The sequence below is a fragment of the Ziziphus jujuba genome, chromosome 1, assembly GCF_031755915.1.
Source record: "Ziziphus jujuba cultivar Dongzao chromosome 1, ASM3175591v1".
NCBI lineage: Eukaryota > Viridiplantae > Streptophyta > Magnoliopsida > Rosales > Rhamnaceae > Ziziphus > Ziziphus jujuba.
This window is the reverse complement of record NC_083379.1, coordinates 13,384,796-13,406,471: the sequence shown is the minus strand read 5'-3', so window position 1 is coordinate 13,406,471 and position 21,676 is coordinate 13,384,796. Positions and strand designations below refer to the sequence as shown.

Genomic DNA, 21,676 nt, shown 5'->3' with positions numbered 1-21,676 from the left:
CTCCCATAAATCATGAGCAATGGCGATGCATAGGGATGTCAACGGGGCGGGGCGGGACCGGTTTTTAAAATTCCGTCCCCATCCCCATGAGGAATTTTACATCCCATCCCCGCGATTTTTCCCCCTTTTTTTAGGTGTGGGGCGGGATCGGGGATTTTGCGGGGCAGGAACGGGACGGGACAGTTTTCCCAATTTTGTTTTTTAATTGATATATTTTTTTTAAAATTTATATAAAAAAATTATTTTATGATTAAAATATAAAGAAAAATGACTATAATGTAATAAAAATATAATAAAATACATCAAGAAACAAATTTACAATTATAATAAAATACATATTTAGAAAAATAAAAAAAAAGAAGAAAATAATTTTACATAAATAAAATTTTATAAAAAATATATATATATATATATATATATATATATATATATATATATATATATATCGGAGCGGGTTCGGGACGAGGTTATTATTCTCCGTCGCCGGCCTATCCCCGACTCGGTTTTTAGGCATTTGTCCCGAGTCCGTCCCACATTCCCGAATTTTCGGAGAAAAACCGCCCCGTTAGGGGTGATGCACCGCGGTTTTGGAAATGGGCTGGGCAAATTGGCATCCCTAACGATGCAGGACTGTAAAATTTTCCTTGGAGGTTAATTGAGTAAATAATAATGTACCAAATAATGTGTAGTAATATTTAATTAATTTATTTATATATTTAAAAATTTTATTTATTTATATCTAAAATCTTTTAATATTTTAATATTTCATTAATAATATATTAATATTTATTATTTTATAAATATTTTTTCAGACAAATTGGTGCCTATTAAATAAAAATAACGAGCAAATTTTTAGTTATAGATCATTGATGAAATAACAATATATCATTTTTGTGTCTAAGAATAAAGAATTTCTAAAGCTCTATTGTGTTACTTCACAAAATCAAATAACTTTTAATTGTTAGATAATATGATTATTTTTATTTTTATTTTTTTGGTAAAGTTTACCAAACAAATGATTAGCTAATTAAATGATTTATTATATGATTTCCTTTTTTTATTTTATTTCAATTTAACATGGAAAGTTCAAAATTCAACGAAACTAATGAATATATATATATATATATATATATATATATATATATATATTTTTTTTCCTTGATTATGAAAAATATGAACATAATTTTGTTCATCTAATTTTCTGGAAAGAAAAAGCAAACGAAGCCAATTGCAACTTCTAAAAAGCTCATCCCTTTGTACATGTGGGTGTGTTCTCGGTCAATCCCTTCCTCACCCAGAAAACTCTCCCTCTCTCTACCTCTGTGTTCGGCCATGGACGTCCTCTCAATCTCATCTCCTTCACATTCCTACATTCCCTCTCTCAGACTCCATCACTCCTCTCGCCCAAAACCCTCCTTCTACATCCCCATCTCTTCTTCTCCCAAACCTTCCATTACCAAATGTTTCCAAGCCACTGCCTCACCCACCCCAACACCCTCCTCCAAATCCCACACTTTCCTGGACTCTTCCGTGCTGTCCTCGGCTCCTCAAACGCCAGCCACCGCAATGAGAGGCGCGGAGGCCGATGCCATGGGTTTGCTTCTGAGGGAGAGGATAGTCTTCTTGGGAAGTAGCATTGATGACTTCGTAGCCGACGCCATTATCAGCCAGCTTCTCTTGTTGGACGCCCAAGACTCCACCAAAGACATCAAGCTATTTATTAACTCTGTCGGAGGTTCTCTCAGGTTAAACAAAGCTTTGGCCTTTTCTGGGTCTTTGTTTATCTTTAATTTGTAGTTTTAAAGCCACTGCTAATATGGGTTTTTAAGATTTTTTTCGAAAGTTTTTATTTTTATGTGCTATCTTTTGGGAAATTCTAGTTGGGATATACTTGATTTTTCCATTAGAACTAATTTTCTTCAGAATTTAGGTGGTTTGTGTGGTATTCATGCCTTTTAGTTTGTATAGGTTCTTGGTTAGAAGTTGGTTTTATTTATTAAAAATTTTGAATCATGCATATAAAGGTGCCTTATGGAACGAGCTCTATTAGTTTGGTAAAGACCCACTTTCTATGGTTCATCATACTAGCTGAAACCTTATCCTTCGAAAGTTTCCACAGGTATGGGTTATAGTGAGGGTGTGCTTGCTGTAATTGACAATTACCGTGGGAGCTGGAGTGCCTATGGAATTTGGTAAATATATAGAGAAATATAGAGTGCTGCGCTCTTGCAATACTCAAATTACAAGAGATAATTTTTTTCATTGGAAAACCTTTGTTTCATGGACGGCCATAAATACAGGCTTACTACTAAAGAGAGGACTGTTTCTTGGGGGCTTGAGCACCAGTTCATTTTGTGTTTTTGTTATAGATCTATTAATATCATTGAAAAATTTATTGCCTTGTCTATTTTCTAGGAGACTGTGTATTCATTTATGCAAAAATACTTGGTATAATGGGGTTGCTACGAGGATAGAAAAATGAATCTCAAGTAAAATCTTAAGGGCCACTATAGGTGGTTTCAGATTTCAAGTTATATGCTTAGGCTTTTGCTTTGATGGTTACATAATTTGGTAGCTGAGTATGATTGTGTACCTCGTCTTGTTTCCAATTCCCACCAATCCAGTTTCTATTAATTTAAGGTTTTCCTGTTATTAGACGGGCCTCATGTGGAATTTATATTTGTGTTCATGTTAACATGATGTATATAGTTGCGTCCATTTCCCAGTTTCTATAAGTTTAAGCTTTGGAATTGGCAATAACTTGACATATATGTGTATATATATATGTGTGTGTATTTATGTATTCATGGATAGATAGATGGTTATGTTAATAAGCATGTGTGCTTGCCCTCATGGCATTCTCCTACTATTGAAGCTGAGATTGGTTTACTGTCCTGCTCCCACTCAATGTACTTGATGTTTATGTCAATTTATAGGATGGTGGTGGTTTGGGATTAAGCTGTAGGAATGATATAAGGAGTAGATGTATGTTTACTGATGAGAATCCAATCACAAGAATTTCATCTCCCCTTTTGCTTTCATCGCTATGGATCAGCAGTAGGGATGGAGATAATATTTTGGACATGCTGTGGAACTATGTATAGTACCTCATGATATTTATACTTACAAGACTAAATAGCTTGTTTGGTGACATTCACTAATGCACACACACTGACTTTTATATCTATTTCGTTACAAACTTAATGATCTACTAGTCTTAGCTTTAGATCAGATTGAATGGACATGTGTTTTGATGTCTTTATGAACTCTATGAACTTGTGATTCTGTGACATTTGATGTTTCATACAAACTTTCATGTCTAGTGTCATGCTGTAAAATTATACTATGTATTCCAAGTTACCATACTCTGTCTTTTATTGTTACTGATTTGCTTTTGAATTATATATTTTAGTGCGACAATGGCTATCTATGATGTTGTTCAGCTTGTGAGGGCCGATGTTTCCACAGTTGCACTTGGCATGGCTGCGTCAACAGCTTCCATTATCCTTGGAGGTGGCACCAAAGGCAAGCGTCTTGCAATGCCCAACACAAGGATTATGATGCATCAGCCTCTTGGAGGTGCTAGCGGGCAGGCAATGGATGTGGAAATTCAAGCCCGAGAAATCATGCATAACAAAAATAACGTAACAAGAATTATTGCAGACTGCACTGGTCGCCCATTTGAACAAGTCCTAAAAGATATTGATAGGGATCGTTATATGTCACCTATAGAAGCAGTTGAATATGGAATGATTGATGGGGTTATTGACAGAGACAGCATTATACCTCTGGTGCCTGTGCCAGAAAAAGTGAAAGGAAGACTAAATTATGAGGAAATTAGTAAAGATCCAAGGAAGTTCTTGACACCAGATGTCCCTGACGACGAGATATATTAAGCATTAGATGTTTAATGGAGAGGTAAATTATTTTTACAGCTTTCACTTTATTTGTTGGTTGCATAGAACTCTGTGTGCAAGTTTCAAACAGAATCGATATTTGTGCAATGAAGCAATGAAAGCCATTTTTATTGAGTGGTATTGGTGAGGGAAATATGATTTGCATGGAGATTGTGTTTAAATAGCTGTGCCAAAAATGTTTCCGATTAAATTGTCAAATGAATATGCTGTTGATGCATTTGGTTTTTCTTGGAAAGTTTTTCTAGCTTGACTTTGGGAAATTACTTTTGCCTGCCTATAAGACTAGTTTAATGGGCAGCTGACCTAGGCTTATAAGATGCAACCAAAATCTAGAATTCTTTCATATTGTGTCACATGACAAAGATGGTTCCCCTATGTTTAAAGGATATACAGAAATTGCATAATATCTTGCATTCTGCCTTGTGGCTAATAGGGACTAATGGTTAGATGACTGTGTCAGAAATTTTTGGTAGACTCACCTGTTATTGTGAATATCTTGTAGAGGTTGAATTTGTTCAAGAGAGTTTCTTTATATTATAGAGCAGTATTTTAAACTCAGAAGATTCTTGCCCTGAAGTAGGCACGTCTTCTACCTAGGTAACTCAACAATATATTGGAAGTATTTAATGAAAGGTAAATTAGTTTTTGTGTTTGTATGTTTCCCTCTATGTTAAGTCTCTTGAAAATAAAATAAGTTTAGCAGAAATTAATGTTAAATTAATGTTTGTGCTTACTTCAAAACATGGAACGTTTCTAACATGATTTGAGACATTTTGCTTTATACCTAGCTGTTCATGATAATGTGGTATTGTTTAGTTGAATATTTGTCCATAAAAATGCCGATCATTGTTCAATAGCTTATTACCATGTTAATTTGTGTATTGTGTTTCGAACAGCTCCAAGCAATGATAACTGATCTTTTCCTCTGGATCTTTCTTCAAGCAGTCAACCTTGGAGTTTGGCAAAGCGTACATCTCTTTCTGAATGTTGCTAGCTGGCTTTTGGGCAAAGTTTTTTGCTCTTCCTTCCTTTCCGATAGGGCTGTACCATAGCATAACTTAGAACAGGAATATTATGGTTAAGTCGAGCTTTTGCTCCCTTTTCAATTTTTTGTTTCTTTTTAAATTTTATTTGTAACTTTTTTGGGTTAAGTGTAAGTTTTAAATCGATGATATTCCTTGGGACCAATTGTGAAAGAAAAAGCTCTCTCGTACACTCCAAACAAAGAGCATACTAAATCGTGTAACATCTTTGGATAAAAGTGGTTTTGGATACCGACCACAAGTGTTGTGTCTTCCATCACTATGCAAACGTGTATATTGTGCCTTTTGATCATATGCAAGCCACAGGAACTATCAAGTATCTTCATTTTCTTCTCCACTGAAATAGGGAAGGTTTCGTTTGCTTGTTGTCATTGGTCACGTGACCGAGTGAAGCAAATATATCAAAATGTTTTTTTCTAAGTATTTGTGTGTATGGTTAGAGCTTAACCAAATTGAAAAAAATAAAATATATATATATATATATATATATATATATATATGCACATGTATACATTGGTTAATGAGCAGTGAGGAATGGGAATTTTGTTCTCATCTCTTTTTGATGATAGAAACGTTTTAATTTCAATAACAAATTATATAAATGTTAAATAAAATTAAATAAATCATATCCAATGAAAACTTGGAAAATATTAAAAAAATATATTATAAATTCACTTCTATTATATGTTCTGTAATGATAGGTAAGGTTTGCTAGACATTTAAAATAGTTAATGATAGGTAAGGTTTGCTAGACATTTAAAATAGTTAATAAGTTTTGAATAAATAAATAAATAAACAAAAATATCAAATTAAAAAATAATTTAAAATTGGTGATGATTTTTTTTTCTCTATGTAGTTAATCAAAATATTTAACAAATTTAACAATTACTAATTAACATTTGAATTACACAAAATACTTAATAATTAAATAGAAAAAATGAAAACAAAAAAATTGAGAGCTTTTTTTTTTATTTAAAAAAAAACTATGAAATAAATTAGAAAATCATGGGGGAATTTTTTTTTTCTTTGATTAAAAAAAAAAAAAATCAAAGTGGAATTGACTGCCCCCCCAAAAAAAAAAACGCAGGTGAGCCGTTTGCGGTTCAGGTTCGGTTTCGGGTTTCCGATTTCTTATTCCCATTTGTACAGACCAGACAGACAAAAGAGGGAAACAAGAAGAGCGCTTTTGGACCCCTACTAGCACTAGTACCGATTACTCTTCCTTCGTCACAGCCGTTTGACCCTTTTGAAAAAACATGGAGAGGAAGCCATAGACACACGTATAGAATACTCGTGCCGAGGCGGGTTTGCACCTTGCACAGAAATGCGTTTTCCTTCTCATCCACTTTACAAGCTCTCCTCTTGTGCGTCTCCCTCATCCTCAGCCACTCTTTTCATGGCTTCAAAGCAATTGTTCAAGTCCACCTTTTCCAACCCATTAACTACCACTCCTTGTTCACACAACAGGCAACTCCTCAACACTTACAGAATCCTTTTCTCTGTTTTTCCTTCAAAACCCAGCTCCAGAACTTCACCATTTTGCCTTAAAACTAATGGGTGTTACACACTATCTCATGCTAATGTCCCTAGACCCGGTATGACTTTTCAAACCCGCATTCCAATTTCTCTATGTATTTGAAATGTGCAGGTGTACTTGTTTCTCACCCTGAGTTTGGTTGTTTTAGTCTTAAATTTATCAACTTTATGTTTATTAAATAACTCAGGACCCGGTGAAAAAGTGTGATTTTTGTGTGTACATGTTGATGCTTATTTGAAAGATTAAGAGATTTTTGTTTGTAAAATTTTTATGTAGCTGTTTTGGAGAACGCAGAGGAGAGGAGTTTAGTTGCCATGAGGAGACGTTTGACGCAGAAATTGGAGGAGCTTGGCATGGACATAGAAATATGTACACCAGGGCAGTACAACCACTTGGTTTGTCCCATGGTATACTTATGTTCTTACTTCCGTCCCTACGTTATTGTATGATTTCGGTGGTAAAATTAAAGTTCAAAAATTATATGCTCATTGTTTTAGTTTCTCAAGTCTTTTTTCTTTTCTTTCGTAATTATAATAAAATAAAATATGCTTCAAATTAACATTGTTTAAACTCTAGGCTGCTTGGATAATAATATAAATAAATTACTGGGGTTGCAATGTTGGTATTATATCTAGGTGACTACTGACTAATAGGTGCATGGAAGACAATTATGAAGACAGATTTAGCTGTAGTTCTTAACCATTTTAACATCAAAGTAGTTGACAATTTTAAAAAGTAGACATCTTACAACAATCCCTTATGGAAATGGCTAACTAATGGCAGAGTAATAAGTTAAAAAATGGCTGAATAGTAGATTTACTGAGTAGAATAACAATAAGTTGTCCAGAATAGCTTGGTATATGAACTTCCTATTATATGAAAACATATCTTGTAATGCAGGCCAAGACTGACATATGGTGTAATTTTGTTGTTGAATTATTGTTTTTTTTTTTTTCATCAATGCAGGAATTTTTAATTGTAAACAATGTTGTGTCATCATGTAAAGGTATATGTTTTTAGGATATTCTAGAGAATACAAAAAAGAAATTGAAATAAGACGGCTCTGCAGTAGGAGGATTGCTCTTTTTATTGGGCTCTTGATGTGTCTGTTTGTGCTGTTTATTCCATTTTAAAAGCAGCACTTTAAAAGATTGTATATGCTTCAGGGAAAAGAGTGGAAATACTTAAAACATTCCATTTAATACACCAGTTGGAAAGTTATATACCGGCCAATGAGTATGTGTATAATTGCTAAAAATAAATTATCATCTAGTGTAGAAACTTAGGCCATTGGAATGAATATCTGTAACAAGAAACCTGTGCAATTCTTAGCTTTAGTGGGCTTCCATTGGTTTTTATATGTTTCATTTTGAGTTAAAAAGTTTTTATTTTGAATCTTAAATTTTTAACTCAGATGTAGTTGCTTCTGTATGCTAGTGCAAAGGTGGTGATTCTGAGGAAGCGAGCTTGTCGCTGTATATCTCACATGATTGGTATGCTTTACCCTTTCACCAGTTTCTCTTTTCATTTTTTAACAGATTGTAAATCATCTTTATAGTTTGCATGTGTAATGTGTAGGAGTTCTGCTTTGTGGATGTGCTTTCGCGGAAAGTGTGGGTGGAAAGGCAGCACAATGGTAACATCATCTCTTATCTGAGTTCATTTAAAATGATTTTAAATGACACTATATTGAATGTTAATGGATGTGAGGGTCACATGGCTTATTGTTGCTCCTTTCTTTCAGGCTTCTGCAGGTAGTAGACCATCCTATGAGACTCCACAACGTATCACCAAAGTTAAGAACATAAGAGAAATATCAGTGGAAAGTTTAAACCTGGAACCACTTTGTGATGAGGTTTTTTACTTCCCATTCTTTGCATTACTTTTGTTGAAAATAATGTTAATAAGAATGAATGGGCAGTTTGTTTCACTAGCTTTATTTATTGTACCTTACTTTCTTACCAAAGTTGGAATTTAATTGTAGTTGTCATTTAAGCTAAGGACAGCTATATTTTTTTATTTGATATGTATATGTTTCCTTCTCTCAAATATTATCTGATTGACATAGTTGTGTAGTTGAAAAAGAAGTTTTTTTGGTGGGCTTTTCTTTAATAGCGTGCATTAGGTGATCCTAGGAAGCTGACTAGTTGTATTTATGGATTATTATGCTATCTAAGTTTTTATCTGCTAAGCTCATAATTTTCACACGATAGCAGCATTTGGGATTGGATTGGCTAATGTGTGTGTTGGAAAATTTAAAATGCATTTGTTTTTTTCCTTGTCTCTTCTCGATGGGAAATTTGTTTTTACTTATTCCCCTTATTACTCCATTAATCCAACCATATTAGCTGTCATCCCTATCATTTAAATACTTATGTTTCTTGTTATAGTGTTTACTAGGCAAAGTTTAATTACTTGAATGCAAATCTTTTTAATTTTATTTGGTTTGCATGATTTCTATCCATTTGATTGCTTGGGTCGTAGTAAAAATCAATTGCCAAATGTCTATTTGGTTTGCTGTTACAGAACGAATGATTGCATCGCTGAAAAATGCTTGCCTTTGAGTCCTGATAATGAACTTTTTGCTTTATTGTTTGAAGTTTGATGTTGTTTGTTCTTTTAATACCAGTAATATTCTCAAGTGAATTTATGCTTTTAAAGATGCATCGTAGTTAATGTAATCTTATTCGTCTTTGCTTCAGCTAGTTGGTTATTTTGCGGAGCGAATGATTACAAGGGAGACATTGCAGAGAAATGCTGTAATGCAAAAATCTTATGGTGATCAGGTGCAGTATATTGCTGAACAATGAAAACAATTAGTTCCTGTTCATCTTCTTTTAAATGCTTTTGATCTCATTTTTTGTTTTGACATAGAACAATATATTTAGCAGATTGTCAACATTATCTGGATGAATATATTAGTGTTGTCCTTTTTGTTTTGTTTCATAGCCCTCAAAACTGAGCCCAGGAGTAGACAGGAGAGCAGGCTGGTATATTGATTCAGTTGTTCGTTTTGTTTGACAATTAAATTAAAATGCGTTATTTATTTTAAGAAGGTCAAAAGAATTTCAAACTTAAAAGTTTTGAAAATCTCCAATTAATCAAGAAATGTACAATAAAAGAATTAAGTGTGCATCCTTGTTTAGCTAAGCCTGTAGTTAAAATCTAATGCAGTTTTTGTTCTATTTTACTTTGTATTTTTAAAAAGAGAGGATAAGCAACTAACTAGGTTAAAATATGAACGGATGGCATGATTGAAGGAAAATAAATATGTATCATATCTAGGGTCAAGTTGGCTTTCAGTGCGGTAGCCAATTTTTTTAGTTAATTTTCCACTTTGGATTATTAGGTTTTTGTTACGTATTTTCTAAGTAAAAACTGTTTGAAGCAGTGAAGAAAGAAAAGAAACAGTGATGCAAAATTAAGATGTAAATTTTCCTACTTTAGAAAATATTTTGTGATACTTTATCTTTGACTATACTTCTACCAAAAAAGTCTGATACTTTTTCTTCTTTTTTTTCCTCCTTATGCAGATTGCTATTGCATTTACTTACTGGAGAAATGGAACGCTGGTTAGTTGCAAGTATCGGGACATTGACAAGAAGTTTTGGCAGGTACGATTGAAAAATGTTGCTCTTATTATATTCAAGTGGTTGAAAATAAAAATTTGCATGTTGAACATTATGTATTCGTGTGTATGTGAATATACACAACACACATACATCTATTAATAATGTTGCATAGCTTTTGAACTCATTTTGTGCTTGGCTTTTGATAATGTTCTCAAATTTATTGTAAAAAATACATGTTAGCTTGATATACATAGCTTGGTCCACTTCCCATCAATCTAAGGTTTTGGGAACTTAACAGGGTATTAGAGATTAGTTATTTGTCAAGCATTTTGTTCAAATCCTGCTGTCCTATTTCTGTTAATCAACTGTTCTGCACATGTAAGGCCTAGTTTTTGTCCTCTGTTAATGGGTGAGCCTCATCATGAAGGGTAGTGTTAAGACTATTTGTCATACTTTGATATGCATAGTTGGCCCACTTCCAATTAGCTTAAGCTTTTGGGATAAGTGTGTAACTGACAATTCTTTTTCATTTGGATTTTTCAAGTATAAAGAAGTTTTAATAATGGCTTTAGATCTCATTTTCCTTTGTCCTATGGTTCTTTTCAGGAAGCAGATACTGAAAAGGTTTTTTATGGGCTTGATGATATAGAGGAAACTGATGATATTATAATAGTATGTCTTCCTCTGTTCTGTCAACAAATGATTGCATAAGTTATAATTCTCTCTAATACTTGACATATTACTCTATACTATAGGTTGAGGGAGAAATGGATAAACTAGCAATGGAAGAAGCTGGCTTCACTAACTGTGTTAGTGTCCCTGATGGTGCACCTGCATCAGTTTCGAAAAAGGATTTGCCACCTGAAGAAAGGGTTTGTGTTATGCTTAGGGAATTTGCCGCAATCTTTGACTTTGTGTAGTTCTATTTGTACATAAATAAAATAGTATCCACTGGGGTAAATGACACAAAAGGAGTCTCTAGTTTGGAAAGTTAAGGGTTTTTTGCACCTATGCTCCATTTGCAATTTGCCCTCTGAACTTTTTATTTTTTACCTAGAGAGGAAGATTTTAAATTTTCCTCTCTAAGAAACATTACTTTATTTAAAATAAGAACCAAACGTTACATAAAAGGAGGATGTGAAATTCTCAAAGATTATAAACAAAGGAAATTAGTATTAGGAATACAGAATCTATATAATAGAAAGCTATAACTGTTGGAATAATGGTATCATTGTTCTTCGATACATTACCAATTGGTGAATTAGGTGAAAAGTATGGAAAGAGAGGGATACAAAACATAAAAGAGCAACAATAAAACATAAACTGGCATTTGGCTTACACATGGCATCCGTCCAACATATGCTAATCATGAAAAATGGGTAATCTTTGAATTCTTGAATTCTTTAGAAGAGTGATGCCCAAAAAGAAGCTAAGAATTAGGAATGCCAAGTTTTCTCTATACTCTAATCATCTGAACAAAGTAATTAATCTGAGTAATTATATAATCTCTTAGGTTTATTTTACCAGATTTTGGTCCCAAACACTTGCTAACATTTATCACTTCTTGATTCATTAGGACTCCTATATCTGGTTCACTTAAACAAATTCTTGTTCTTTTCTAGATTTGCAACTCTTTGTTCAATTCAGATATATTTCAATTTATCCCTACTTAATCCTAGTAATCTGATGCTCTTTCTGTGTTCTGTAAAGCTAGGACACAAAGTATCAGTACTTGTGGAACTGCAAAGAGTACTTAAAGAAGGTTGGTTATAATAGCTTTACACTTATTAAAGTTATAGAGTTGATTGATTCGGTACTAAATTTGTGATAATGATAGGCATCGCGTATTATACTTGCCACTGATGGAGATAACCCTGGTCAAGCCTTGGCAGAAGAGCTTGCACGTCGCCTTGGAAGAGAGAGGTTTCTATCGTTGTTTCCTGTTAACATTGTTTATTGTTGTTTAGTGTTGAAATACTCTTCATGAGTTCTTGGTTAAATTGTTATGTTGTTCATGTTATTACAGATGCTGGCGAGTCAGATGGCCCAAAAAAAATGATGTCGAACATTTCAAAGATGCAAATGAGGTTGGATTTGATAATATACAGATCTGTAATAGTGAGCAAATTTTAATATCAAACTCTGGATAATATGTTCCAGCTGTTCCTTGACGCAAGCACAACTTAAAATCATATAGTTATAACTGTGATGTGTATTTTCAGAATGCAGAATTGTAGGAAGCTTGCATATGACTTTTCCTTATTGGTTACTTTTCTATACACACACACACACACACACACACACACACACACACACACACACACATTAGGCATGATGATTTGTTTGTATGTATGTGTTTGATTTCTTTCAAGATCAAATTGATTATTGAAGTCCAGTGGGCTTTTATTTTGCATGTTATACGTTAGTATCCTAGGGAGGTCTGTGCAATTCTGTTATTCCATTCAGAAATAACAGGTTGATGTCTTGGTATTGTTGATCAAAAGTTGATAGATTATAAACTCTGGAATATTAGGAGTATTGCTTATTTATCATGCTACATCGTCTGTAGCATGAATCTTCCCCTTGACTCCCCATGTATAAATTTTGTCATTCGTTGGTCACATAGTTTGTTTTGAAAGTTTTTTGAGTTTTACCTTGCTATTTTTCTCTAAGACAATTCTAGCAACATCTTACCATATTGTAAAATATGCTTTTGCAGGTTCTCATGTATTTGGGTCCTGATGCACTGAAGGAAGTAATTGAGGATGCCGAGTTATATCCTATTAGGGGATTGTTCAATTTCCGAGACTACTTTGATGAAATTGATGCATATTATCATCGGACATTAGGATATGAATTTGGTGCCCCAACTGGGTGGAGGGCTCTGGATGAGTTATACAATGTTAGTGTAATCCTAGATTACCTGTCACTTTTTCAATGAAAAGTAACAAATAAAATGAATGATTACAGAGACCACCTAGTTTTCAAGTAGACGACCTATATAGACAATATATATTTACATTAGAGATTTTTTGAAATCAAAGTGATGGAAATGAAATGAAATAATTTATTAGCCATGCTTTCTTACTTTTTTAAACAATAATAATTAATTGATTTTTATAAAAAAAAAAATGTGGTCTGTTTTAGATGTGCACTGTCTATGTAGGCTACTCATTTGAGTAGTAGGTGGTCAATTTCATCAAGCTCTTATCTGAAACTCAGTGGAGGGGCAAATTTGACATTATATCATAGCAGGGGGTGAAATTTCAAAAAAACTTTGGGGACTAAGTTAAAACTCAGCAGAAAGTACATGACTTTTTTGTAATTTTTCTTGCATTCTCTTTTTATGTTATGTTAATAATTGTTAGGTTTCTCATCCTCTAGAATTTAGGTTTAGAGTGGTTTATATTTTTAATAAAGAAATATCACCAAAATGACTTGATCTGTTGTTTGTTACTGTTCTTTTGGTTATGATGAAAACATAACTGGTAGAAATCTGTAAGTCTTGTTGCTAATCTTATTATTTTTATGAACTGACTGTTTCTTATTTTATATCCTTAAGGGGTTGATATTTGCTGACTTGTATTGGTGACTGCTTATGGAGAGAAAGTCTATTCTAATTCATATTTTATTATTTGATCAGGTTGTGCCTGGTGAGTTAACTATAGTAACTGGGGTCCCTAATTCTGGCAAGAGTGAGTGGATTGATGCTCTCTTATGTAATCTCAACGAACGTGTTGGTTGGAGATTTGCACTTTGCTCTATGGAGAATAAGGTAAACTGATCCCAATTTAATGTTTTTGATGTTTACTCTTTTATGTATATTTGTCAACTTTGTATATTGTATGTCAATATATGGGTACTATTTCCAGGACATAGTATTAATGATCTGAAGGGAGAATATCAGTAAGGCTCTACATTATTTTGAAAAGTTATTAAAGATTTTCTAGTTGAAAGTGTTAGATTGAATATCGTGCTATGACTCATGACAGTTTCTGTTCTTTATTTTTTCATTTATCTTGTGCCAATTTCTTAGAATCTAACTATTGGCATTTATGTCCTGCCCTCTAAATTCTACACTTAATATTCCTTTTTTTCCTCTTTTTTTTTTCTCTCTCTGAGGAAAGTTGAATACTGCTTTTTCAACAAAATATTCTCTTGAAAACTGCAGAGGCTTATCTTCCAAACAACCACCCATTTATATTTATAATTGAAGCTCACTAGTTACAGGATATAGATTAAAGACTGGAACGTAGCATGCCCTGTAGCTTCTGCCTGTAGATTTAAGAAACATTCTGGAATTTGGAGTCTTTAGTTTAAGCACAAGCTGCTAAGAAGTTTAATATGTTTAGTTTCCATCACTCCCAGTGAGCTCAACTATGTGAGCTGACTAAAACACATACTAACACTCACCTTCATGAATAAGCCTGCCCAAAAATAGAAATTAATTTTAGAGTCATAAAGATGCAGAAGAAGAAACTATTGAAAATGGGAGCCACCAAGATTTAAACACCTTTACAAATTGACAGCCAAGGCTCTGTTAACCATATTTCTTAAAATCCAAAAGTTTCAGTTGCTAGGAAGTGACATATACGAGTATAAGTTGGAAGAGTTCTTGGATTGCTTTAACTGTGTACTTCTTTTGAAATTTAATCCTGCCTGAATAGTAACATGTTCCTTTTAATTCTAATGACCATGTCTGTGAGTGTGCATGTGAGGGTGCATGTGCTTACATTTTTTAGTTTTTACATATATTTTCTTTTAAAATTGTGATGGGAAACTTACGTAATATAGTTTTTTTTTTATTGGTTAATTATTTCATATAAAGAAATCCTTAGATACGAAGAAAAATAACATAAGTAATGAAACTAAAGAATATCCTTAAACTTAGGATCAAAGAAACGTGAATTTCCTTGAAGTCCTTTGAGTGTATGCCCATAAAGAAGCCCCAAAACTTAATATTATCCCATTAAGTCCTCAAATCTTGACTCTTGTCCTTAAAAGGCCTTCTAGCCAAGTATTCCATGGTAAAAGCCAATACTGTACGTATCCAAAGAACATTCCCACCTTTCTACCAGCAAAGCCTTTGACATTACTAATCATCAATGATGAACAGATTGGGGGAATTCGCATAAAATCCCAGTGATGTAGCACAGTGACAACAAATAGAAGAAATCGATAGAATTTGACAAGAAGGGAGGGAGAATTAGAAGAAAGGGGAGATAAAGACGAAGGGGGTAGAATTGGAAGAACAAAGAGAGAAACAGACAAATATTAGAAGAGAGGAATAACAAGGGAAAACCCTAAAGGGAAAATAACTTTATTCAATAATTCATAATCTTAATTATCTTTATGATAGTCCCTATATATAATAAAACAACCCACTAACATGAGGTAACTAAATACAATAAGGAAATCTAATTAAACTAGGAAACTAATTCAAAACAGTGACAGAACGTTATAATATTAAAATCCCTAAATAAATCATAAAAATCCTATAAATTCTAATTATTTTTTGTATTCTCCATCACCCAGTTTCATTGATTAACCAAGACCATTACTTAATGCCCACTTCACATTATATAGGAAACAAGCAAGCATGTGGTCTTCTTGTAAAATAAAAGTAAGAATATATTTGCAAGATCCCACCAACTTTTTACCTAGTAAAGCAGGATTCCTCCTTTTGATATTTCTCATTCCTTGTCCTTTTGATTTGACTATTGATACAACAGTCCAAGATATCAATTGGTCTTTAAGGCCCTTTAACTGCTCTCCCACGTGGAACCCTCTTATGAATTTTCTGGAAAGTATTCTGCAAATCTTCATCGGTAGTCTAAACAATGAAATATAGTAGATAGATACTTGAAAAATGGATTGTACCAAATATGCTTTCATTTTCACTTGCATCAGCATTTTTATTATATATTATTCTGATTTGGGTTGTTCACCATTACTCACATTTCCATACCTCTATGTGGCTGCAAGCTTGTGCATTTGTGTTTTTCTTGTGCCTTCGTAGGAATACAATTACAAAATGCTGTTGTGATTTCCATTGTTCAAACATTTTACATATCTGGTTTAGTTTGGAATTTGGAATGCAAAAATGGCCCCTATTAACTTTAGATGAAACAGATGGATATCATTGTTTGAATTTTGTATTTTGACAATTTTTCTGTTCCCAGTGCCTTGTCTCATTCAAGCATTGGTTTTTATGAGCAATGACATTATAAGAAAAAATGTTATTTTGGGTGATCATCTTTACTTATATTTCAAAATTTTAACTATGAAACTTTGATTTGTTACTTCCGGTGTCTTTATGTGCAAATTATTATAGACCAATAACATCATCCATTTAGTTGCATCCACTTTTCCTGTTGCTGCACTTTGTGCTCATTCTACTCATGTAATGGTTCAAAGGTTAGAGAGCATGCAAGGAAACTGTTGGAGAAACACATAAAGAAGCCATTCTTTGAAGCGCGGTGATTTTTCTTGTCTTTTGTAATTGCTTTCCATGAACTAGGTGTCTTTGTTACAAAGTTTAATTTCCTTTTAAGTAGCTTGGCACTGATATTTAAGGATATTTTAAGTTTCATAACATTTTATTTTTCTCTTATTCTCCTTGTTTCAAAATTTTCATTTTCTTGTCATTAACTTTACCTTTGCTCTATATATTGCTTGAAGTTATGGTGGCTCTGTTGAGCGAATGAGTATTGAAGAGTTTGAGCAGGGAAAGCAATGGTTAAGTGACACATTTTATCTCATAAGGTGAGTTTGGAAGTATAAGTAAGCTGTTTCATATGTTAACGCAACAAAATTTGAAATGTTAACATGATTAGTAATGCTATTGCTAAATTTACATCCTGCCTATTTGGCCTGGTCTGGATAGCATTATTGTTCTGTTTGTTGCGATGGAACTGATTTAAGTCCTCGTAGATTAGTAAGACAAGTCTGTTTTGAATAGTCAAGATCTGTTATCATTGAAATATTGATATGGGTATGGTGTCAGTCTGCTGTAGAGCTGCCTGTATGGAGGGGTTAAGCTAGCAGCTGCTTTATTTAGTCCAACAAATATCACTTTGCCTTCTAGGAGAAAATTTTTCAGTAACAAACACTCTGTTTGCTCCTTTCTGGCTGGGATTGGTCTTTCTGATCAATTTTGCACCATTATATATTCCTTTGCCCTCGTAAAATGAGTACATAACAATATCATTTCAAGTTGGTGCTTTAGGATGCATTCGCATGAACATTAACTGACTTTTATCTTAGAATATTATGTCTCACATCTTTGCAAATTATCTATTTACATCTTTTGATTACCTGTCATGAGGATCAGTTTCATAGCTTTATTTGGCATTTTTCTGGTGTAAACTCTTTGCTTCCTTTAGTTAAGGTATGAATTTCACTGTGCCATTTTTTATTTCTCTTATGGACCATGTGACAGGTGTGAAGATGATTCCCTTCCAAGTATAAAGTGGGTTCTTGATCTAGCAAAGGCAGCAGTTCTAAGGTATGGGGTGCGTGGACTTGTAATTGACCCTTACAACGAGCTCGATCATCAGCGTCCTGTGAGCCAGTGAGTCCTTTCAACACCTCTTCTGCATTTTGATTGTAGGTTTTCTTTCTGTTTGAAAATGTTTCTCTAGTTTATGAGAAGTAGCAGTTTAAAGCCCCTAGACCCATTCTTGAATTTGTACCACATATGAACTCTTCATTCTTCCTGTGAAGTGGAATTAGAATTGTATTCTAGTTTAATACTATGTTTATTTGCATTTTTATTACGTTAGGACTTAGGATTTTAGGTACTTTTAATTTTTAAGGTATTCTCAGTCTTTAATCCTGCCACTACACCCTTTGCCCCTGTTTATGCGAAAATCTTTATCTTCTCTCTATTCATTTTAGATCTGTTCCTTCTGATCATGCATCTCAAACTGCTTTTCACTTGATGTTTTCTTCTCTATTTGCTGGAAATTTAATATTCTAGGTGCCTTTTACCGGAAAATTTTATTATATTTTGTTAATTATTACATTTAATTGTTTAAAAAAAAAAAAAGTTTAATTGATCCCTACAGGTTTTGTAGGGCACATGGCACATCAAGGCACATTTCATGCATGCAGAGATGTGCCTTTTGAAACCGTTGGTAAATACAACTATTGGTAAACTACATTTAGGTTCATTCTTCTTTGCAAGTTTAGGTTCATTTAGGTTCAGTCTTCTTTGCAAGTTTACCCTTACTTCCGAACATAAAAGAATTAAAATTCAAAACTTGATATAAAAACCCATCATACGAACAATAGGAGTTGATAATTTTGTTATTGTTGGTATGGATTATAGTGCTCTTTGGATCTTTGCACCGCATGGAAACCGGAAGCATATAAGACCATGCACAGCCTAAAATATTATATTGGACCTTATGAGGTCTCTTTATTGCCTTTTAAAGGAAATAGTTATTCCTACAAATTCAGGAATGACTATCCCAAAGAATATATAAAATAACATACTGTAGAATAACTAATCCCATAAAATAGCTATTCTATTTCTTAACCTTTTAGACGTTCCAAGCGTACTCTTATATCTACCATAAAAGGATTAAAATTGGAATATTTATATAATAAGCATCAGATAAATGTGGGAAGAAGATGATGGTTTTTCTGTAGATGGTAGCTATTTTAAAATAATGGTCTAGTTCTTTGCACCACATGGAATAGAAACTTAAGAACCATGGCTATGTAGATATTATCTGATGATGAAGTTTGAAATTCTGTCTCTAGATTCCCCCCCTCCCCCACCACAAGCCCAAAAAAAGAAGAAGAAAGGTAGCTGCAATTTAATTTTTTATTCACTGAAGTTAAATTTGTTTTCACTTGTAACAGGACAGAAACAGAGTATGTCAGTCAGATGCTAACCATGGTTAAACGGTTTGCTCAACATCATGCTTGCCATGTTTGGTTTGTAGCGCATCCTAGACAGGTTTGCTGCCATGTGCTCTGTTGTATTAATATCTTTTTGTTACTTTTTACTTATGCTTTCTGCCAATTTTTCCCATGGCTAACAGTTGCACAATTGGGTTGGGGGTCCACCCAATCTATATGATATAAGTGGAAGTGCACACTTCATAAACAAATGTGATAATGGAATTGTAATCCATCGTAATCGGGATCCAGAGGCTGGTCCTATTGATCAAGTTCAAGTAAGTGTTGTTTCTCAATGCTACTCCACTCCATTTTCACTGTTGTTGTATAGTGCCTGTGGCTGTCGGTGTAGGCGTTGAAGTGCAGTGTCATACTTCATAATTTGCAGGTTTGTGTTAGGAAGGTACGGAATAAGGTTGCAGGAACTATAGGTGATGCATTCTTGTTGTACGATAGGTATGATTACTTTCTGTCACGAATATGCAAATCCAAGTTTCATCGCCATAGAAAACTTGTATGCTTGAATATAATGCTTTTGAGGAATTACATGTGATCATAAAATACTAGTTGTAGCATTAGTTAGTTGCATTTGGTTGCAATGAAATAACATAGTCTAGGGTGTTTGTCATGTAAAGTTGCGCTCGTATTTGGCCATTTTTTTTTTTTTTATTAAATATATCAGGTCAAAACATATTTCTTCAAATTGGTTTACATGCAATTAGTTGTTAATATCGATGAGAGTACTCTGGTTTTGTCACAGTAGGGGTAGTACCTAAAAGAAGAGTCAGAAAATAGTCTTTTGAGACAAAAATGACGGTGGTTGTTTTTATTGTCTGGACAGGGTTACTGGTCAATTTTTGGATGCAAATGAACCACCGTCTTTGAAGAAGAAATAGGCAATAATGTAACTTGGAAAAGGCCTTGTACATTAGCATCTATTGGATATCAGGGCCTGTTGAATTTCTTGATTCCGGTGGGTGTTTCTGAATTCATGCATTCAATGTTGGAAACAGAAGAGAAGAAAACTAATTGATGCATTTTTGGAATCTGTTGTAACATAAAAGTTTTAGGTGGATAGGCTGAAAATTTTGTTTGATTTACTATTGGAGGCATGTCATTCAAGTGCTTATTTGTATAGATTTGTTCATTTGAGATATCAAATTACATAAAAATGATAATTTTCGGCTCCTAAAATTTTCTTTTCTGTGTATGGTTTGCTAACTTTAAATTTCTCCTCCCTTCGACCCACCCTTTGGAAACTTTATATATCGAGCTCAACGTTGCTTTTTTTTTTTTTTAATTATTATTTTTTTATAATATTTTTGAGATGTTTGTTTTGCTTCATTGCTATTCAATACCAAACTAGACAAACAATCCAAGTAACAAATATTCTAAAACTATTAGATAGTGGATATAAATATGCAAATTTGGTTTTAGGAACTATCTCTTAACTTAATAATGGAAGATATCGTAATGTAGCTTAGATTATAGCATTTCTAATTGGATTTTCAATATTCAAACATGAAAGATTAGTCTCAAGATTGATGTGGTAAGAAGAAAATTTTGAAGAATATAAACTCTAATATTAAAGATATGAAAGAATTAGTCCAATCATTGCTTTCTTCTGTAATAAAGTTGTTTCAAATTTTTTTTTTTTTAAAAAAAATGGTTTAACTTGTAAAATATGTAATTATTGTCGGCCAAAAACACTAGTCTTTGGTTGACTATTCATGATTTGTAAAAAATAAATAAATAAATCGTGTAGAAAAAAAATGAAAAAAGAAAAATCAAGATTCCCTTCATACATTAGGGATGAGAATAATGGAAGAAAAATTGAAGTATTAGGGTGAAGAACCATTAATCAAACACATGGTAAAGAATAAACAATAGAGGGGTCCATATGAGTGGGTTAAATTATGGATTTTGATGGGCTGTCGATGTAGTTGATTAAAATTTCCAATGGAAACGAAAAGCATTCAAATCCGGTGCATTATTTAGGTGGGGCCCAATCCTCTCACATGCTTAGCCAACTAATCATTTGATTACAAGACCAAGTCAAACAATGTGGTACACGTCATTCACCAGTTATACTGTGCCAATTGGCAAGCTGTGAGAGGCTGTGGACATCGGGAAATACAAGAAATTCCTTTTTCCACAACGGGACAAAGAGGACAATTTGGGCTAATACAAGGAAGGCATAGAAATAGTAAACAGTATCCTATTCCACGTGGCGCTATCCCAGTTGTGCCAGCTGAGCTGCAAAAATCAATGAGGCTACATAAAATTTTATTGTTTCCAAATAAAAACACTTTAATACATAAAATAAAATTTTAGTCTAGGATAAATTAGAAAATAATAATAATAATTCTTTTTTTTTTTTGGTGAATAAAAAATAGTTTCGTACATGTCATAATATTTAATAATAATTTATCTATTATTAAAAAATTAGTAATTTATCTTACTTGAAAATGTGTGCCTTTCATTAGACTATATTTGGAGCATTTCAGGCTAGTAAGAAAGAAAAAAAAAAAATGTAATTTGTATAGTTTAGATAAGAGAAAATTTTAGAAATATATGAAATTTCTTACAATTTAAATTTGTTGGACTCTTAAATTTAGTATTTACATAAAACAAGGAGTGATTTTAATGCAATAAATTTATTTTGCACCGACAACATCGGCTAAAATTATTGAAAAA

At 33.2% G+C, this 21,676-nt stretch overlaps 2 protein-coding genes across 4 annotated transcripts; both read left to right on the top strand.

Moving 5' to 3' along the window:
• Positions 1-1,176: 1,176 nt before the first annotated feature.
• On the top strand, positions 1,177-5,285 carry LOC107418339 (ATP-dependent Clp protease proteolytic subunit 4, chloroplastic). Of its 2 annotated transcripts, none has more exons than XM_016027032.4 (3): positions 1,177-1,745; positions 3,413-3,918; positions 4,863-5,285. In XM_016027032.4, the coding sequence occupies exons 1-2, from the start codon at positions 1,261-1,263 to the stop codon at positions 3,894-3,896; spliced, it is 969 nt and encodes a 322-aa protein (XP_015882518.3). In that variant the 5' UTR covers positions 1,177-1,260; the 3' UTR covers positions 3,897-3,918; positions 4,863-5,285. The 2 variants fall into 2 exon arrangements, with proteins under 2 accessions (XP_015882518.3, XP_015882512.3); XM_016027026.4 differs by having other exon boundaries at positions 1,179-1,745; positions 4,814-5,285.
• Positions 5,286-6,055: 770 nt separating this feature from the next.
• On the top strand, positions 6,056-20,157 carry LOC107418329 (twinkle homolog protein, chloroplastic/mitochondrial). 2 transcript variants are annotated; one of them, XM_048467441.2, is made up of 21 exons: positions 6,057-6,555; positions 6,774-6,904; positions 7,935-7,990; positions 8,076-8,133; positions 8,242-8,352; positions 9,200-9,283; positions 10,031-10,111; positions 10,676-10,741; positions 10,825-10,941; positions 11,784-11,831; positions 11,907-11,992; positions 12,096-12,156; positions 12,789-12,971; positions 13,713-13,844; positions 16,487-16,548; positions 16,751-16,834; positions 17,511-17,642; positions 18,941-19,037; positions 19,123-19,257; positions 19,368-19,435; positions 19,821-20,157. In XM_048467441.2, the coding sequence occupies exons 1-21, from the start codon at positions 6,285-6,287 to the stop codon at positions 19,873-19,875; spliced, it is 2,118 nt and encodes a 705-aa protein (XP_048323398.1). In that variant the 5' UTR covers positions 6,057-6,284; the 3' UTR covers positions 19,876-20,157. The 2 variants fall into 2 exon arrangements, with proteins under 2 accessions (XP_048323399.1, XP_048323398.1); XM_048467442.2 differs by lacking the exon at positions 19,368-19,435 and having other exon boundaries at positions 6,056-6,555.
• The last annotated feature ends 1,519 nt before the right edge of the window (positions 20,158-21,676 follow it).

Bases quoted from the DNA above. Each gene is read 5' to 3' on its own strand.
- LOC107418329 (XM_048467441.2), top strand. From the start codon at position 6,285: ATGCGTTTTCCTTCTCATCCACTTTACAAGCTCTCCTCTTGTGCGTCT. The intron at 12,157-12,788 runs GTTGGATTTGAT...ATGCTTTTGCAG, and splicing joins ATTTCAAAGATGCAAATGAG to GTTCTCATGTATTTGGGTCC. The intron at 13,845-16,486 runs GTAAACTGATCC...AATGGTTCAAAG, and splicing joins TTTGCTCTATGGAGAATAAG to GTTAGAGAGCATGCAAGGAA.
- LOC107418339 (XM_016027032.4), top strand. From the start codon at position 1,261: ATGTGGGTGTGTTCTCGGTCAATCCCTTCCTCACCCAGAAAACTCTCC. The intron at 1,746-3,412 runs GTTAAACAAAGC...TATATATTTTAG, and splicing joins TCTGTCGGAGGTTCTCTCAG to TGCGACAATGGCTATCTATG.